Source organism: Pelophylax lessonae (genome assembly GCF_965119305.1).
Source record: "Pelophylax lessonae genome assembly, chromosome: 7".
NCBI classification, from domain to species: domain Eukaryota; kingdom Metazoa; phylum Chordata; class Amphibia; order Anura; family Ranidae; genus Pelophylax; species Pelophylax lessonae.
Window position 1 is genome coordinate 201,502,601 of NC_138774.1, and position 19,048 is coordinate 201,521,648.

Here is a 19,048-nt window from a genome sequence, read left to right on the forward strand (position 1 = left end):
CATTTGTCAGGTTTCCTCCCACTGTCCAATATGCCTCGCTATTGGACTAGTGTGAAGCACTCTACAGCAAAATGAGTTGCACCTGAGCACAATGGGAAGACCTCACTAGCAGATCCTGCTCTCTGGTAGGCAGAGAACAATATAGATTTACCTGCAGTCCTTCTGGTAAGCAGACAGGATTCAAAACAATACTTTCTCACTAGGATCTACCTAGGAGGGTGCTACACAAAGATTGATTTTTACAAAAAACAAACAAAAACTACAATTAGTTCACTGAAGCAATAGACAGAAAGATAATGGCCTGATTTACCAAGCAGGGGTAGCTCTTGAATTTAAACAATAATGTGAAAACTATCAGCGCAATTAACTGTGCAAAAAAATATTTTTAAGTGATAAATATAATAAATGTGTGTAGCAAGGTTTCTAGGCCTATGGCCTGATGTGGGTCTGCCATTAGTACCGGAATCTTTGCCAGCCCATGTGAACTGAGTCCCCAGGTGTGACAACTGAAGCAGTGACAACTCCGGCATCTTTGTTTGTGGTTTTTATTATAAATTAAGGGGATGGAAGAAGGGAATAAGTGGGATACTCCTTTTGGCTTGAACGAAGTACAATTGGGGCTTCAATCCTGAAAAATGCCCGTTGGCGCTCCCTTGACACCAGCCAGCGCCAGCCAATGCTCACTGACTCTGAGAACACTCTGTATAACAGATGAAGTGGACCTATAGTCCAGTAGATCCAAGACTGAGAATTGTAGTACTCCTGACACTGTTTCACTGTGTAAGTCTCTAAATACTTTCCCCCCGCCTGGCACAGCTTGAGGTAGTATTATGCAGAACTCCAAATAGCTATCACTGTAGCTGGCACACGCAATACAATTCAGGGCCCAATTGCAGGTGCCCCCTTTACTACTTGAACTCTTCAGGGTCCACTGACTATGTACCCCCTTTACAACTTCAGGGTCCTAAACCTAGGTACCCCCTTTACAGCTAGCTGACACTGGATCCCAGAACCTCTTCTGGAGTGGTCCCTTCTGACTCTAGGCAGACCCCCAGGGGCAATCCTCAGTACTCACAACCTGTGTAGGCTTTCCTGGGACTGGACCCCTCTCGCTCTCCGCAGGCTCTCGGCACACCGGATCCCCTCAGCTCAACTCAGCACTCTCTGGATTCTCAGGCGACACCCCGAGACATCCACCTTCCCCGAGACATCCACCGTGCCACGCACTTCCCCCCCAAACGTATGCCCACTCCCAGAATTCTTTGCAGTATAATCTGCATTCTGGGGTAGTTGCAAGCTGGGATGTGTCCCCTGATTGGGCTTCCCACACTTCCCTATGAGAAGCCTCTCATGGGAGCCAGTGGGGAGACTTCTCCCCTCAGCAGGCACATCTGGAAGCCCTGACACCCTAACTAGTTAAATCACAGCCCTGCTGTTAGGCAGACAAGGCCCACTATAGTTTTACCTAGCACCTATTTGTAGGGTGCTACATGTGATATTTATAATAATGATAGTGATAATCAAAAAAGTGATATATAGAATAAATGTGAATACAGTAATCCCCCGCTACATCGCGGTTCAGTTTTTGCGGTCCCGGTAATTCGCGGTTTTTTTTGTAATGTTATTTTACTATATAAATCATTAAAAATGAAACATTTTTGTGTTTTTCATAGCTCTTGCTCTGTCTCTAAGTATCTTTTATGTGTTTAAATGAGTTTCTATTGTTTTAAAAGTGTGTTTAAAGACCTTAAAATGCTTCTACACGTACAGTGACAGTAAAATAAACATGCCTGCAATGCATTTTAATAGGGTTTTCCTATTTCGCGGAATTTCACTTTTCGCGGCTGGGTCCGGAACGTAACCCCCGCAATGGAGGGGGGTTTACTGTAATCCAATTAAATTACCCGAATCCGGCTGCTAACACCAACTGTGTTTCAACTCCACAATAAGGTACAATATATAAACCAAAAAGTGTTGCGCCAGACAATACATATAATCAATCACATTAGACCCAATCACATTAGAGAGAACGGCACATATTCCAGGACCAGGCTTCACTAATTCTCAAGGCAAACCCCAGGCATAGAAGAGATAAAAACAAGAAGAATCTAATGCTCTCTGTTTAATAGGATAGATGATTTATTAAGCAGTAACAAACTTACAAGAGAGGCACTCGATAGTGCAATGTAGCTCGCAGTTCCACAACTACAACAGAGAGGATGTGACGTTTAACAGACAGGCTTTGCCCCCTGTACGCGTTACGTCAGCGCATCCAGCGTTGACTTCGTTGGTAGGGGTCCGACTTTGCGCCTATCGCCACTCCCCTCTTCTGGGTGAAAAACTGGCCCCCATACCAGAAGTAGTTATGGGAAAGACAAAAGTCAAGTGCCATTCCCAAAAGCCTCTTCTGAGTATGGGGCAAGTCAGATCTCTGACAGAGGGCCCAGTTAAGAGACAGGAGTGCATTCTCATGCTGAAAGATTGTGTAAAGGGATGTAACATCCGCTGTCACCAAGAATACTTCAGGTACATGTAACATCAGCCCTCTAAGGACACACAAAAAAATCTTTTGTGTCCTTTAAATAGGACTTCGTACGTACCACACTCTCCTGCAGGAATCTATCAAGATACTCCCCAACTCTTGCTGTCACTGAGCCAATACTGTTCACAATGGGTCTAGCTGGAGGATTAATTTGGTCCTTATGGACCTTAGGCAGAGTGTAAATCATGGGGAGGATTCGACTAAAACTAGGAACCAGATACTTTTTTTCTTTTTTTGAAAGAATTCTCTTAGTGAATCCAAACTCAATCAGGTTATTCAGATCTTTTCTATACGACAGGGTGGGATCCCTTTCCAACACTCCATATTTATTAGTGTCATTAAGCATATCCGTCAGTTGATTATGATAGTAGGACTTGTTTAAAATCACCATGCCTGCCACCTTATCAACGGGCCTTATCACCACCTCTTTCCCTTTTTCCAAGGATTCGATGCCCTCCTGGATATATCTAGGGTTAGCGTTTCTTAATGGTTTAATTTATTCAAGATCCCTAACTAATAACTGCTTAAACACATCGATATTTTGATTTGATTATTGGGGAGGGTTGAATATTGAATTGTTCTTTAGACCACTATCCACACCTACCGTCTGTCTTATGCTGGAATTGACATTCCTATTCTGAGTAGGGTTCATATTCAACGATATTACACTATTGGCACCCTCTTATTGGTGGTGTTTGGGATATGTGGCCCTGCACTTGAGTGGTGACGGAGTTTTCATCTGCCACCTATTTGAGTGATACTCTGGTCCGGGGGACCCCAGCCGCTGACAGGAGCAGAGGAGGAGGAGTCTTGAGTAGAGAGGAGATAATGCTGATAAAATAAAGTGCTACTGCCTGGTAATATTTGGTGAGTGTCCATTGCTACGGGGGTATGCACAGGAGGTATGGTGGAGGAGTTTCAGTCCATTTTTGAGCAATCGATTTGAGCACTGGGAGTACCATCATTTGTCAAGCCACTTTGCATGCCACATTTAACTTATATAGGACTCACTAAGTGATTTTACTCACTGACAGCTATATTATCATGTGGACATTTAATTTTAAGATATATGCTGCAAACTGATCTCTTCTCAAGCTTGCATTAAGAGATTAATGTAATATATGTTGGGACATATTAGCACTGCTGAGGTGGAGAACTGTAGTGTTAATTACATTTTATTATGAATTATATGTTTGGATTTTCACAGTAGCTGCTCTAATATTTGTATTTGTTGATTACACTGTGTTTTTTATAATTTGGTCATAACAATTTTGAGATAATAATTGTTACAAGCGCTGGGTGAGTGTTTTTGCGGGTCGTGTCGGTTTAGCAATCACTTTTTTATATATTAACCTGTATAAGCCTTCTTTGTGTAGACATCAAAAATTCCTGAGATTGCTGCCCGATGCTGCCATCTTGGATGTATTGTCAGTTGTCCAATAGACTCAAGTGCCATGCTATTGCCATTCTATTCTCAAATGCCATTATTCCCCTATGGAGGGCTGGGTCAGCACAACACATTTCCTTCACTCCGCAGCCACCCTATTTAGGACTAGGAGCCAAAGAAAATGCTCACTACTTCTAGATGTGCATACGACTCACTCAATGTGACCACATTAGGTCAATCAGTGCTTTTTAGCTTTCTGTAAGCTATGACTGGTAGCTTACACAGGACTTTTTTTTGCTACCAGTAAATTAATGAAGTTGTGGGGCTGTAAAAGAAAGGTATGTATATACTAATGGCTGTGCCAAAGTAAATCTGTTGCTTTGCATTCATAGGCAAAGCATGCCTTAAAGTAGAACTTTACCCATAACAACATGATAAAAAATACCGTAATGTTCTTTAGCAAGGAACATACATTCCACATTAATAATTATACTTCCAAAATTAGTGTGTGCTGCAAAATTGCCTCCAGCATTGCTCCTGTTACTTCTTGCTGGAGGCTGCCATTTTGCTGAAGCTCAGAGCCCCTGAATAGCAGCAAATCATAAAGCAGAACTAAACCCATCAATTTATTGGTTTAAAAAACAGTTACGTTCCTGGAATCCTGGGATTGCTAACTGTCACATTTGCTTGTGTCCTTAACCAAACTGTCAAACCATCAAACGGATGGTGTCATAACTGATCATTTGTGCAGCGCCATGGCAGTTGCAGATCAAACAGAAGCAGCTTGCTTGGCTGTAAAGAATAGGAGGCTTTAATTCCGCTTTAAGGCTGTCAGCAGATCAGCCTCTACAAACTCGACAATGCCTAAAAATGGAGAGCAACTAAGCATGTGCATGGCAGGGTGAGACAGTATTACTGTATTAGTATGGACACTTTTTTAAAAATTTTACATAGCTTTACCTGCAAAAAGGGCCAGCCTGAAGTCGTCTAGCAGGACTTCATTTTCTGACTAAAGTTTCACTCTAAGGACCCGGCATTCACACTATTCCGTGTCAAAATATATGTTGATAACAGATGCTGTATATGCTCTGTTGTGCTTTATGCCAGCACTGTGCTGTTAGTTTGCCCAAGCTCTTCTCCATTCTGACATAGCAATACCGTACCTTGCTCTATTATGTTTTCCCCAAAGTGAAGCTTTGCCAATTTTTTTGTAGCAGGAAGGCGTTCTGAATTTCTCACTAATGTCTCGGGGCTGGTGACTGCACTCTCACTCATCTTCTGACAACTGCAGGAAAAAATAAATAATAAATACAGTATTCTGATATCTGCAATGATAATACTCAGTCTTTCAGTCTGATTTACCAAATTTGTTCGACTTTGCATGCACATTTAAGCACGAATCAAGAAAACATCTGCCTGCACCAATATGACATGAAGACACTATTCAACATAGTTTGTGCGCAAACATTTTAACATGCACACTGGACTGTGTAATGATGGAAGTCAGCATGCATGTACTACAATGACAGAATTCTTTATGAATATCTTTCCACCTTTTTAAAAGTGAGCCTATGCCCAGACAATACACACGCATTTATACTGTATATTTGGAACAAGCAGTAAAAGCATTATAAAACAAGCCTTTCTTAGTCTCTGTAACTTTTGCATTGTGGAGAAAATCATCTTCAAAGTTCACAAGACATGTAGTAAAATCCTAGCTTTTTTCTATTACTTTCTATGGGAGTAAAATCTTGGTAGACTGCCAACCCTGTGATCTAAACACACAGAAGATGATCTTATGCTGTCATAATGGGACTGAAACTTCTCTGTTTTGGTATTTGAGAATAAATGACTTTATAGTACAAGCAGCTAGAGAGGTGAATGATGGCTTATTTTAAAGCTTATTAACTGCTAGAAATAAGAATTCCAGGCATTGTATATTTTTACATACCGTATTTTCCAGCATATAAGACGACTGGGCGTATAAGACGACCCCCCTAATTTTCAAGTTAAAACATAGGTTTTGGGCTATACTCGCCGTATAAGACTACCCCCCTTCCGAAGCAAGGCAACACCATTGAAAAACATCAGATTTCTCATAGCTCTCCAAGGTACCCCAAGTACTGTAATACATGTAATCTCTCATAATATCTCCAAGGTGCCCTAAGTATAAGTATTACCAGTAGATGTAATCTCAAGACGCTGGCTGTGCGGGAATCCTGTACCGGTATACCGCACTTAGCCAATCACAGTGAGCGATATATTCTATTATTGAATGCAAAGCCTGCTCAGATTGGCAGAGTCAGAGAGGCGGGCTGATGTTACTCTGCCAATCCGAGCAGGCTTTGCATTCAATAATAGAATACATCACTCTCCCTGATTGGCTCAGCGCGGTACACTGTATGTAGCCGAAGCTACGGTACATACGGTATACCGGTACAGGATTCCCACACAGCCAGCGTCTTGAGAGATTACATCTACCGGTAATACTTATACTTGGGTTACCTTGGAGATATTATACTCGGCGTATAAGACGACCCCCCATTTTTGGGGGATTTGTTTCAAAAGTAGTCTTATACGCCAGAAAATACAGTAGTTACTTTAATCAAGCTAGGACCAATGTAACTATGTATATACCATACCTGACCAATGCCCCAGGAAGCTGGAAATCACTGAAGTAGACACAACTACTCCAGTGATCTCCACTTGCTTCCGGCAAGGCTGTCTTTAATATTGATTAGACCCTGGGCAAACATTTCACGGGCCCACCCAAAGCCACTTATCAATTATTTTCAGGCAGTGCAAACTCAAGGGGAAGCTGCCTTGGGCCCCACAACAGTGACTGGGCCCAGGGCAGCTGCCCCTTCTGCCCTGTGTTAAAGACGGCCCTGGCTTCCGGGTCCTGTGCTGAGCAGCCGGCCTGATGCCAGTCAGAAGCTCAGACTTGGCGCCATTCAGAGATACTTTAGTGGGGCGGCAACGTCATGCTCTCCACCTGAAACCTTTCTGCTTTTGGTGGTTGTGGTGTCACTAAAGATCACAACTTCAAGGTGGTGGATGGTGGTGATTTCCATTCAAGGACTTTTTTTATCATTTCATCACATGTGGATTTTTGACATTTTTTGATTTATTATGGACACTAATCACTGTTACGCAACTATGCAAAGGGTATATGTAAAAATATATCATGTCTGGAATTCTTCTTTAAGAATATACAAATACTTTCAGGTCTATAGTCTGGGCACAGGTACACTTTAAGTAAGCCATATATAACTGCAGTCCCTATAATTACAGTATTTGGTAACATCCATCTCTATCTATATATATATGACATCTCCCCTTCAAGCAAGGCAGCTTTGAGCTCCCTGTTAACATGGCGGTGGCATAATCAGCCATCAGGCAAGGTTATGGATATAGTAGGTTCAACAAAGGACTATGGGTGTGTGTTAGGTGCAGGCATATACATACAGATCCATGCAAGTCCTTATGGTGTACTAAAACCCTCAAAATCACTTAGAGTCAGATCTGCCTAAACGATTAATCAACTATCACATTTATTTAATGCATAAGTGTAATACATTACCAATTAATAATAAATAAAATAGTCTATTTACTATGTTGCAAGAGTTATTTTAACTGCATTTGTTTATTCATCACACATAGAAATGTTCCTTTCACCAATTTGGTATACTGTACAGTAGATAGAGAATCAATAATATACCTTTTAATGCATTAAACAGTTATTTAATTGCTGCAAACCATTATTTGTCTTGTTTATTGTCATTTTATCTCCACTTGAAATGACTGCTTTTCCTGCTCGCCTCAATAGACACCTCCTAGAACGTGAAGATTAACACCAGCTAGATGTAAATGTATTAATATGTAAAAACCTGCCTTAACTCTTTGTAAATTGACTTTTACACACCGAAACAATCCATACTACCTATATACATACTTCAACAATCCATACTATACCATATCAGCTGATCCATGCAAAAGTGAAATTAGTGACGGGGTAAAAAGCAGAAAATGGATTGTAAAATTTAGCACATATAAAACTACAGCCAAAATAGCGCACGTGTTATACTTTAGTAAATTGCCCCTCAAGGTCTGCGAGGATAGCTGTAGAAATGAGATCAGTCACCCAATCACGCCTGGCTTGGGAAGTGGTCAGATGTCAATGGCCTCTCTGCAATCTTTGCTGGCACCCCCTAGCCGATCAATCTTGGGGTATGGACCAATCATCCGAAATGCATTTTCCTGCACTGTCACATTTTGGTCGGTGCTGGGGGTGTATGCTCAATGCATTAACATGTACACTTGGCTAAGGAAACTATATGTATCAACTGTACAGGGTTGCATGAACTACAATAGTAGCAGTCACTGAGGAAGAGGCTGCAATTCAAGATGGACCTGCTGGCATTTGTAGTTCTTCCACAACTGCAGGTGTCTCGTGTCATTCATGAATCCACCTAGAGGTGATGTAGGTAAGTAAGATGTACCCACCTCTGTGAGATGCAGGGAGTGCAGGGACTATGTCAGCGATGAGCCACTGTAGTATATTCCTCCACGCAGAGCTGGTGTCGGCATTCACACCCTTCTCCTCTTCCACTCACATCATTAAACTGTGGATGGTGTTAAAAAGCATTCGTTGGCGTCACTGTATCCTGAGAGGAGAGAGGGAGGGAGAGATAGACGGAGAGATGAGAGGGATATGGAAGTTGGAAAGTGATAACATACACAATAACAGGAAAGCACCAACACACACAATGTTATCAAAATGTGTTTGATGTAAAAACTAATCAGCAGCGTAAAATGCAGAATGTGCGACAGCCTACACTTGCTAACTTTGGCAGTTTAAAGCAGTCCGAATGGGGATTTCTGCTTGGTTGGTGTACTGCAGATGGCAGTTACCTGTGTGAAAAGCCTCAGACTGAAGCTGCAAACCTCCAATTCCCAGTTGTTCTTGTCCTGTTGTATTAAATTTGTTCAGCTTCACTGTGAGAGTGGCACAAGTAACTAAGGAAAAAAAAACATTTAGCTGAAAAGCTAAAGAGTGGCAAATTAGCCAAAGAGTGGCAAATTCTATTGGATGCTTTTCACGTTGGCTTTGTTTTCTATTACTTTAAGCTCCACCCATATACGCAGTTACGTAGTTAGTCAGGTTGAAAAAAAAAGACACAAGTCCATCTGGCTCAACCAATAAAAAACAAAAAACAGTAAAGAAAACCCAACCATACAATCCCATATACACAATCTTATACCCCCTCTTGATCTAGAGGAAGGCAAAAAAAAAAAAAAAAACCCAGCAAAGCATGATCCAATTTGCTACAGCAGGGAAAAAAAAAATCCTTCCTGATCCACCGAGAGGCAATCAGATATTCCCTGGATCAACTTTACCTATGAATATTAGTACCCATTTATATTATGTACACCTAGGAAAGAATCCAGGCCTTTTTTAAAGAAATGTAGTGAGCTGGCCAGAACCACCTCTGGAGGGAGTCTATTCCACATTTTCACAGCTCTTACGGTGAAGAAACCCTTCCGTATTTGTAGATTAAATCTCTTTTCCTCTAGACATAAAGAGTGCCCCCTTGTAATGACCTTAAAGTTCCCTATATGGACCCCTTATATATTTGTACATGTTGATCATATTCCCCCATTAATCTCCTCTTCTCAAGAGAGAATAAATTCAGTTCCTCTAAAGAGTACACTCTTGTCCTCTGTAATGACCTTAAAGTTCACTATATGGACCCCTTATGTATTTATACTAGTTGATCATATCCCCTCCATAATCTCCTCTTCTCAACAGAGAATAAATTCAGTTCCTCTAATCTTTTCTCATAGCTGAGCTCCTCCATGCCTCTTATCAGTTTGGTTGCCCTTCTCTGCACTTTCTCCAGTTCCCCGATATCCATTTTAAGAACTGGTGCCCCAAACTGAACTGCATATTCCAGATGAGGTCTTACTAATGATTTGTACAGGGACAAAATGATATCTCTCTCTCTCTGGAGTCCATGCCTCTGTTACGATATTACAGCAATGAGTTAGCGCTGCTAGTATAAATCACTTGCTGCCTTCCTCTTATTAAAATGGTTCTAAAGCTAAAACATTTGTTTTTTTTCTAAAGTGTTTGTAAACCTCAGACATGCAATATGAACAAAGCATATCCCCTATAGCAGTGATGGCAAACCTTGGCACTCCAGATGTTTTGGAACTACATTTCCCATTATACTCAACTACACTGTAGAGTGCATAAGCATCATGGGAAATGTAGTTTCAAAACATCTGGGGTGCCAAGGTTTGCCATCACTGCCCTATAGTGTGTACTTGTCTGAATCCAGAGCACTAAGGCGCCATTCACACTTGTATGACCTTAAAGTCGCGTGACTTTGACACAACTTTGTCAAATGATTTTGATGCAATGGACCTTAAGTCGCATCAAAGTCAGACCAAAGTAGTGCAGGGACAACTATGAAGTTGCATAGATATGAATGGTACTCATTGGAAAGCATGGGGTATGACTTGTCATGCGACTTTGCAGTCCCAAGTCGCAGGACAAGTCTGAAAGGGGCCTAAGTGTCTGCTGCTTCATTCCTCTGCTATCAGAATGAATGACTTCTGACAAGTTTTAATCACACCAAGGAAAAAAATGTGACAGGGGCGGGACCTCCATCTAATTGACAGCCTCAGCTCTTTTCCTGTGTGCTGTGTGGAGTAGGGCGTGTTCCTTTCCCTCCAATCAGCTCTCAGAGCTCTCCTCACTAAGCGCTGCAGTGTGTAATTTCAGTGTTTTTTTTCAGCCAGCGGCTGTCTTTCTCTTAAAAGCGTTCTGAGCGGCTCATGAGCTGCTGGACCGCTTTCAAAAGCGGCAGGATGAGTCTTTTGGGTTTACCATTTTACCACTGGCTGATCACAGAGGCGATAAAAGACTAGATCATCTTCAATAGCCGCTGTGGCCTTAGAGGACCTTAGTGACATCATGGCATCACTTCCATTACAGGGTGGAAGTAAACATTTTTTTTTTAAATGCAAAAGATAAAAAAAAATGTTTTTTTTGATCTTTTGCTTTTAAAGATAAAAGTAGAGATTTGGGGTTTTTTTTTTTACCCCAGATCTCTCCATAAACAGGACCTGTCATCCTTATTGCTATTAAAAGGGATGTTTTCATTCTTGATAATAGGAATAAAAGTGATAAAAACAAAATTAAAGGGTCATTGTAAAAATAAAAAAATAAAATAATTTAAAGCACCCCCACGTATGCTTGCACGTAAAAACGAAAGCATAGTAAGTTGAGTGAACATATGCAAATAGTGTTCGCACCACACATGTAAGGTATCGCCGTGAATGGTAGAGCGAGAGCAATAATTCTAGCGCTGGACCTAGTCTGTAGCTCTAAATTGGTGACCTGTAAAGGCGTTTAAAGCATCACCTATGGAGATTTTTAGGTACAGTAGTTTGTTGCCATTCCATGAGCATGCACAATTTTAATTTGTGACATGTTAGGTATCTATTTACTCGGGGTAATATCATCTTTCATATTATACAAAAACATTGGGGTATATACTGTGTTTTTTGTTTTTTAAGGATATTAAAATGTATTTTTTCCAAGAAATAGCATTTGATAAACTGCTGCGCAAATACCATGTGACATAAAAAACTACAATGATCGCCATTTTATTCCCTAGGGTCTCAGCTTTAAAAAAAAAAATAAATAATGTTTAGGGCTTGCAAGAAATTTTCTAGCAGAAAATACTGATTTTTAACTTGTAAACAAAAAGTGCCAGAAAAAGCTTCGTCTTCAACTGCGCTTCAGGATGAATATAAGCTGCTAGCACATCAACTGATATAAGTTGACAAGAATTAAGTGGATAACAAACATAAATGTATAATAATTTACTGTATATATTATAATACTGTGTGTGTATATATATATATACAGTGGGTACGGAAAGTATTCAGACCCCCTTAAATTTTTCACTCTTTGTTATATTGCAGCCATTTGCTAAAATCATTTAAGTTCATTCTTCTTCCTCATGAATGTACACATAGCTCCCCATACTGACAGAAAAACACAGAATTGTTGACATTGTTGCAGATTTATTAAAAAAGAAAAACTGAAATATCACATGGTCCTAAGTATTCAGACCCTTTGCTCAGTATTTAGTAGAAGCCCCCTTTTGATCTAATACAGCCAGGAGTCTTTTTGGGAAAGATGCAACAAGTCTTTCACACCTGGATTTGGGGATCCTCTGCCATTCCTCCTGGCAGATCCTCTCCAGTTCTGTCAGGTTGGATGGTAAACGTTGGTGGACAGCCATTTTTAGGTCTCTCCAGAGATGCTCAATTGGGTTTAAGTCAGGGCTCTGGCTGGGCCATTCAAGAACAGTCACTGAGTTGTTGTGAAGCCACTCCTTCTTTATTTTAGCTGTGTGCTTAGGGTCATTGTCTTGTTGGAAGGTAAACCTTCGGCCCAGTCTGAGGTCCAGAGCACTCTGGAGAAGGTTTTTGTCCAGGATATCCCTGTACTTGGCCGCATTCATCTTTCCCTCGATTGCAACCAGTCGTCCTGTCCCTGCAGCTGAAAAACACCCTCACAGCATGATGCTGCCACCACCATGCTTCACTGTTGGGACTGTATTGGACAGGTGATGAGCAGTGCCTGGTTATCTCCACACATACCGCTTAGAATTAAGGCCAAAAAGTTATATTTTGGTCTCATCAGACCAGAGAATCTTATTTCTCACCATCTTGGAGTCCTTCAGGTGTTTTTTAGCAAACTCCATGCGGGCTTTCATGTGTCTTACACTGAGGAGAGGCTTCCGTCGGGCCACTCTGCCATAAAGCCCCGACTGGTGGAGGGCTGCAGTAATGGTTGAATTTCTACAACTTTCTCCCATCTCCTGACTGCATCTCTGGAGCTCAGCCACAGTGATCTTTGGGTTCTTCTTTACCTCTCTCACCAAGACTCTTCTCCCCCGATAGCTCAGTTTGGCCGGACGGCCAGCTCTAGGAAGGGTTCTGGTCGTCCCAAACGTCTTCCATTTGAGGATTATGGAGGCCACTGTGCTCTTAGGAACCTTAAGTGCAGCAGAAATATTTTTGTAACCTTGGCCAGATCTGTGCCTTGCCACAATTCTGTCTCTGAGCTCTTCAGGCAGTTCCTTTGACCTCATGATTCTCATTTGCTCTGACATGCATTGTGATCTGAAAGGTCTTATATAGACAGGTGTGTGGCTTTCCTAATCAAGTCCAATCAGTATAATCAAACACAGCTGGACTCAAATGAAGGTGTAGAACCATCTCAAGGATGATCAGAAGAAATGGAAAGCATCTGAGTTAAATATATGAGTGTCACAGCAAAGGGTCTGAATACTTAGGACCATGTGATATTTCAGTTTTTCTTTTTTAATAAATCTGCAACAATGTCAACAATTCTGTGTTTTTCTGTCAGTATGGGGTGCTATGTGTACATTCATGAGGAAGAAGAATGAACCTAAATGATTTTAGCAAATGGCTGCAATATAACAAAGAGTGAAAAATTTAAGGGGGTCTGAATACTTTCCGTACCCACTGTATATATATATATATATATATATATATATATATATATACAGTGCCTTGGCGAAAGTATTCGGCCCCCTTGAACTTTGTGACCTTTTGCCACATTTCAGGTTTCAAACATAAAGATATAAAACTGTAATTTTTTGTGAAGAATCAACAAGTGGGACACAATCATGAAGTGGAACAAAATTTATTGGATATTTCAAACTTTGTTAACAAATAAAAAACTGAAAAATTGGGCGTGCAAAATTATTCAGCCCCCTTAAGTTAATACTTTGTAGCGCCACCTTTTGCTGCGATTACAGCTGTAAGTTGCTTGGGGTATGTCTCTATCCGTTTTTCACATCGAGAGACTGAAATTTTTGCCCATTCCTCCTTGCAAAACAGCTCGAGCTCAGTGAGGATGGATGAAGAGCGTTTGTGAACAGCAGTTTTCAGTTCTTTCCACAGATTCTCGATTGGATTCAGGTCTGGACTTTGACTTGGCCATTCTAACACCTGGATATGTTTATTTGTGAACCATTCCATTGTAGATTTTGCTTTATGTTTTGGATCATTGTCTTGTTGGAAGACAAATCTCCGTCCCAGTCTCAGGTCTTTTGCAGACTCCATCAGGTTTTCTTCCAGAATGGTCCTGTATTTGGCTCCATCCATCTTCCCATCAATTTTAACTATCTTCCCTGTCCCTGCTGAAGAAAAGCAGGCCCAAACCATGATGCTGCCACCACCATGTTTGACAGTGGGGATGGTGTGTTCAGGGTGATGAGCTGTGTTGCTTTTACGCCAAACATAACGTTTTGCATTGTTGCCAAAAAGTTCGATTTTGGTTTGACCAGAGCATCTTCTTCCACATGTTTGGTGTGTCTCCCAGGTGGCTTGTGGCAAACGTTAAACTACACTTTTTATGGATATCTTTAAGAAATGGCTTTCTTCTAGCCACTCTTCCATAAAAGCCAGATTTGTGCAGTATATGACTGATTGTTGTCCTATGGACAGAATCTCCCACCTCAGCTATAGATCTCTGCAGTTCATCCAGAGTGATCATGGGCCTCTTGGCTGCATTTATGATCAGTCTTCTCCTTGTATGAGCTGAAAGTTTAGAGGGACGGCCAGGTCTTCGTAGATTTGCAGTGGTCTGATACTCCTTCCATTTCAATATTATCGCTTGCACAGTGCTCCTTGGGATGTTTAAAGCTTGGGAAATCTTTTTGTATCCAAATCCGGCTTTAAACTTTTCCACAACAGTATCTCGGACCTGCCTGGTGTGTTCCTTGTTCTTCATGATGCTCTCTGCGCTTTAAACGGACCTCTGAGACTATCACAGTGCAGGTGCATTTATACGGAGACTTGATTACACACAGGTGGATTCTATTTATCATCATTAGTCATTTAGGTCAACATTGGATCATTCAGAGATCCTCACTGAACTTCTGGAGAGAGTTTGCTGCACTGAAAGTAAAGGGGCTGAATAATTTTGCACGCCCAATTTTTCAGTTTTTTATTTGTTAACAAAGTTTGAAACATCCAATAAATTTTGATAAATTTTGTTCCACTTCATGATTGTGTCCCACTTGTTGTTGATTCTTCACAAAAAATTACAGTTTTATATCTTTATGTTTGAAGCCTGAAATGTGGCAAAAGGTCGCAAAGTTCAAGGGGGCCAAATACGTTTGCAAGGCACTGTATATGTATGAGTTAATGGTATTACATTTAAATGTGTTAATAAACAGAATCAAATATACTTTTGTACTTCAACTGTTAATCCAGCAAGTGAAAAAATTCCAAATGAAAAGTCCTCATATCAAAAGCGCATGATTAATGAATGATTACCGTAATGATTAATTGTAGGAAGTGAAAAGAGCCTGAACCTGTACAGAGGAGGTAAACCAAACTGGAAGAACACCCGAGTACAGTATCGATTTCACTTCCATATCACAAGAAGTAAAAAAGAGAGACACGCTGCTCAGTATGTTGTTGACATCCTCCTATGTATACTACTGTCCCTCCAAAGTCACGGACTCCACCGTATCAAGTGCAAAGAAAACCAAACAGCCACATAGTGTAAATCCATAAAACTCCAATAATTTATTAAAATGAAACAATACTCACAAAAGCGGTCATTTCCATGCATAAAACATTAAACAAACCATTCCGGTGTAACGTAAGAATTACCTACCCCGTGAGAAAAACCTACCCTCGTCACTTCCGGCCAGAAACAGCTGAGCAGCGCCGCAGTGCGCATGCTCAAACCCCCCCGATACGTAATGGAGCAGCTGAGGATCAGACTAGTGCGCATGCGCACTAGTATGAAATTATCACGGTGTTAAAAACCTACCGAGGCGGCGGTTTAATTAAAACAGCTGGGCTGCACTATGAGTCATCTCCGCTCCTCTCCCTGTCACTACCCTGATCTTGGCTAGTAAATATAAAAGCGGCTCTCGGCTCCGTGATTTATGTTTTCATACACCCGCCGCCGCTTTTATATTTACCAGCCCAGATCAGGGAAGTGACAGGGACAGGAACGGTGATGACTCGTATTGCAGACCAGCTGTTTTAATGAAACCGTCGCATTAAACACACTGCCGTGCAACCGGAAGTGACGAGGGTAGGTTTTTCTCACGGGTAGGTAATTCTCACGGAACACCGGTATTGAGGCAGGCCACTTCCGGGTTTCAGATTGCATGATGACGTCATGAACGTCGGCTCCGTCCTATGCGTTTCTTCACAACTTACATCTTCCAAGGTGTGGCAGATTTTGACAGCAGCATTGTCAGTCTGGGAGAAGGAGAGTCTATGTATATTGTTTAGTCTGTAGGAAAGTTATAGAGTCTACAAACTATGATATATATATCTGAAAATCCATCCTGATGTAATGACGGCCTACCTCATTTCTCGAGGCCAAATGTCAGGACAGTATAGATAGCCCCCAAATTACCCCTTTTTGGAAAGTAGACAGTTCATGTATTTAGTAAGAGGCATGGCAAATTTTTTGAAGTTGTAATTTTTTCGTCACGATTTTTTGGAAAATTAAGAAAATGAAAAAAACAAGTTTTTCACAATTTTTTATATACTGTCACCAATGCAGTACAGCATCAGCAAATAACTGATGTGACAGTGATCAAAGACACTGGCTGAAATAACTGATGTGACAGTGATCAGAGACATTGGCTGATGATAATATGTTAAAAATATGTTAATTTGTTCTCTTTTTATTACAATTTTTTACACCAGAGCAATACAGTGTTACCATAGTGATCAGGATTTTTTGTTGTACACACTATGATTGCTTTTAACTGTCTTGTACAGTTAAAGCAACTTTTTTTCCTGAATGAAAACTATTTATTCAGTGTTTACAATTGTGATTAGCTGTGATTGGCCCTGTCTGTACCATTTGATCACTGTGACCAATCACAGAGTTAATCACAGTAGTACACAATGAAAGGCATGAATCAAAGCCTTTCATTGTCATATGATTCGCTGTGATTGGCCACAGCTATCACATTGTACCGACAGCGGGCCGGTACAGTGATCTGTCATTGGCTGTGCCCAGAGGACACAGCTGGTGACAGATCGTGATGAAATGCGGCACATGGGATAACAAGGCTCCCGCTCGGCCATCATTTGACAATAGGCTGGGTGAAAGGGGGTTAATGCTGACCTCTGGGATAAGCATATATTGTCTAAATACGGCACTAATGGGCACTGGTGGGCGACACTGATAGATAGCAATGATGGGCACTGGTGGGCAGCACTAATAGGGACGGCACTGGCGGGCAGCACTGATGGGGAGGGCAATGGGGGGCTCCCTGAGCCCTGATTGCCATCCCTGGTGGCCATAGTGGGCATCCCTGGGGTCATGGGTGGGCATCCCTGGGGTCATGGGTGGGCATCCCTGGTGGTTCTAGTGGCACCCCCCCGAGGGTCTGCACTGGTAATCAATGATCTGATTACCAGTGCCGACCCCCCCCCCCCCCGTCAGGGGAGCCGCCGATCGGCACTCCTTTACTCGTGCCTGTCAGGCACGTACTGAGGAAAGCCGATCAAAGGCTCTTCCTGTTTACTATGTGACCAGCCGTGATTGGTCAGTAGGCTCTTTACCGAGATCGGAGATGCTGGGAGTCAGACTGACACCTCGCATCACCGATCGCCGCTCTGCGCGCCCCGCAGAGCTTATTATCCTGCTGCCGTCATATGACGTCTGGTCAGGATAATACAACCACATTCCCGCCGTCAATCTGCTATAGGGCGGGCGGGATGTGGTTAAAGTCACGGAGTTGTTGTGAAGCCACTCCTTCGTTATTTTAGCTGTGTGCTTAGGGTCATTGTCTTGTTGGAAGGTAAACCTTCGGCCCAGTCTGAGGTCCAGAGCACTCTGGAGAAGGTTTTTGTCCAGGATATCCCTGTACTTGGCCGCATTCATCTTTCCCTCGATTGCAACCAGTCGTCCTGTCCCTGCAGCTGAAAAACACCCCCACAGCATGATGCTGCCACCACCATGCTTCACTGTTGGGACTGTATTGGACAGGTGATGAGCAGTGCCTGGTTTTTTCCACACATACCGCTTAGAATTAAGGCCAAAAAGTTCTATTTTGGTCTCATCAGACCAGAGAATCTTATTTCTCACCATCTTGGAGTCCTTCAGGTGTTTTTTTTAGCAAACTCCATGCGGGCTTTCATGTGTCTTACACTGAGGAGAGGCTTCCGTCGGGCCACTCTGCCATAAAGCCCCGACTGGTGGAGGGCTGCAGTGATGGTTGACTTTCTACAACTTTCTCCCATCTCCTGACTGCATCTATGGAGCTCAGCCACAGTGATCTTTGGGTTCTTCTTTACCTCTCTCACCAAGGCTCTTCTCCCCTGATAGCTCAGTTTGGCCGGACAGCCAGTTCTAGGAAGGGTTCTGGTCGTCCCAAACGTCTTCCATTTGAGGATTATGGAGGCCACTGTGCTCTTAGGAACCTTAAGTGCAGCAGAAATCTTTTTGTAACCTTGGCCAGATCTGTGCCTTGCCTCTGTAGCAAGTTACAAGCTGCATCTAGTGGTAGGCGATGGTGGCAAGGGGCACGCTGCATCTGGTTGCAGGCTATGGGTGGCAAGTGACACGCTGCATCAGGCGATTGTGACAAGCGGCATGCTGCATCTGGTGACAGGCGATGGTGGCAAGTGACAAGCTGCATCAGGCAATGGTGACAAAGGGCATGCTGCATTTGGTGGGAGGTGATGGTGGCAAGTGACAAGCTGCATAAGGCAATGATGGCAAGGGGCACGCTGCATCTGGTGGAAGATAACGGTGGCCATTGACAAGCTCAGGGCTCCCAATGATTCTGTATTATGGCGAGTTGAACTATTTCATTTTATATTACAATGCAGTGATAGAAATAATGTGATTCAATCATCCTGACACCATATCAAGCATGGTGTCGGGATGATTGAAATGCTAACACCAGTCATTCGCCCGACAAATCACCCTCTGCCGAATTCCCTGTCTAGCCCTGACCACAGCATCACTCCCCCCAACCGCCCCCACCCCCCAGTACTTGGCAAAATTTTCTTCC

The 19,048-nt window shown here is 42.2% G+C and overlaps 1 protein-coding gene across 1 annotated transcript in view; it reads right to left on the reverse strand.

Annotated features, from left to right (window-relative positions):
* Positions 1-8,595, reverse strand: part of LOC309559651 (uncharacterized protein) — a 43,168-nt gene extending 34,573 nt beyond the window's left edge. Inside the window, exons 1-2 of the mRNA XM_082263000.1 lie at positions 8,436-8,595; positions 5,088-5,214 (exon numbers count right to left, since the gene is read on the reverse strand). Of these exons, the coding sequence (XP_082119126.1) occupies positions 5,088-5,204 (117 nt within the window). The 5' untranslated portion in view covers positions 5,205-5,214; positions 8,436-8,595. The remainder of the gene's footprint in view (positions 1-5,087; positions 5,215-8,435) is intronic.
* Between the last annotated feature and the right edge of the window lie 10,453 nt (positions 8,596-19,048).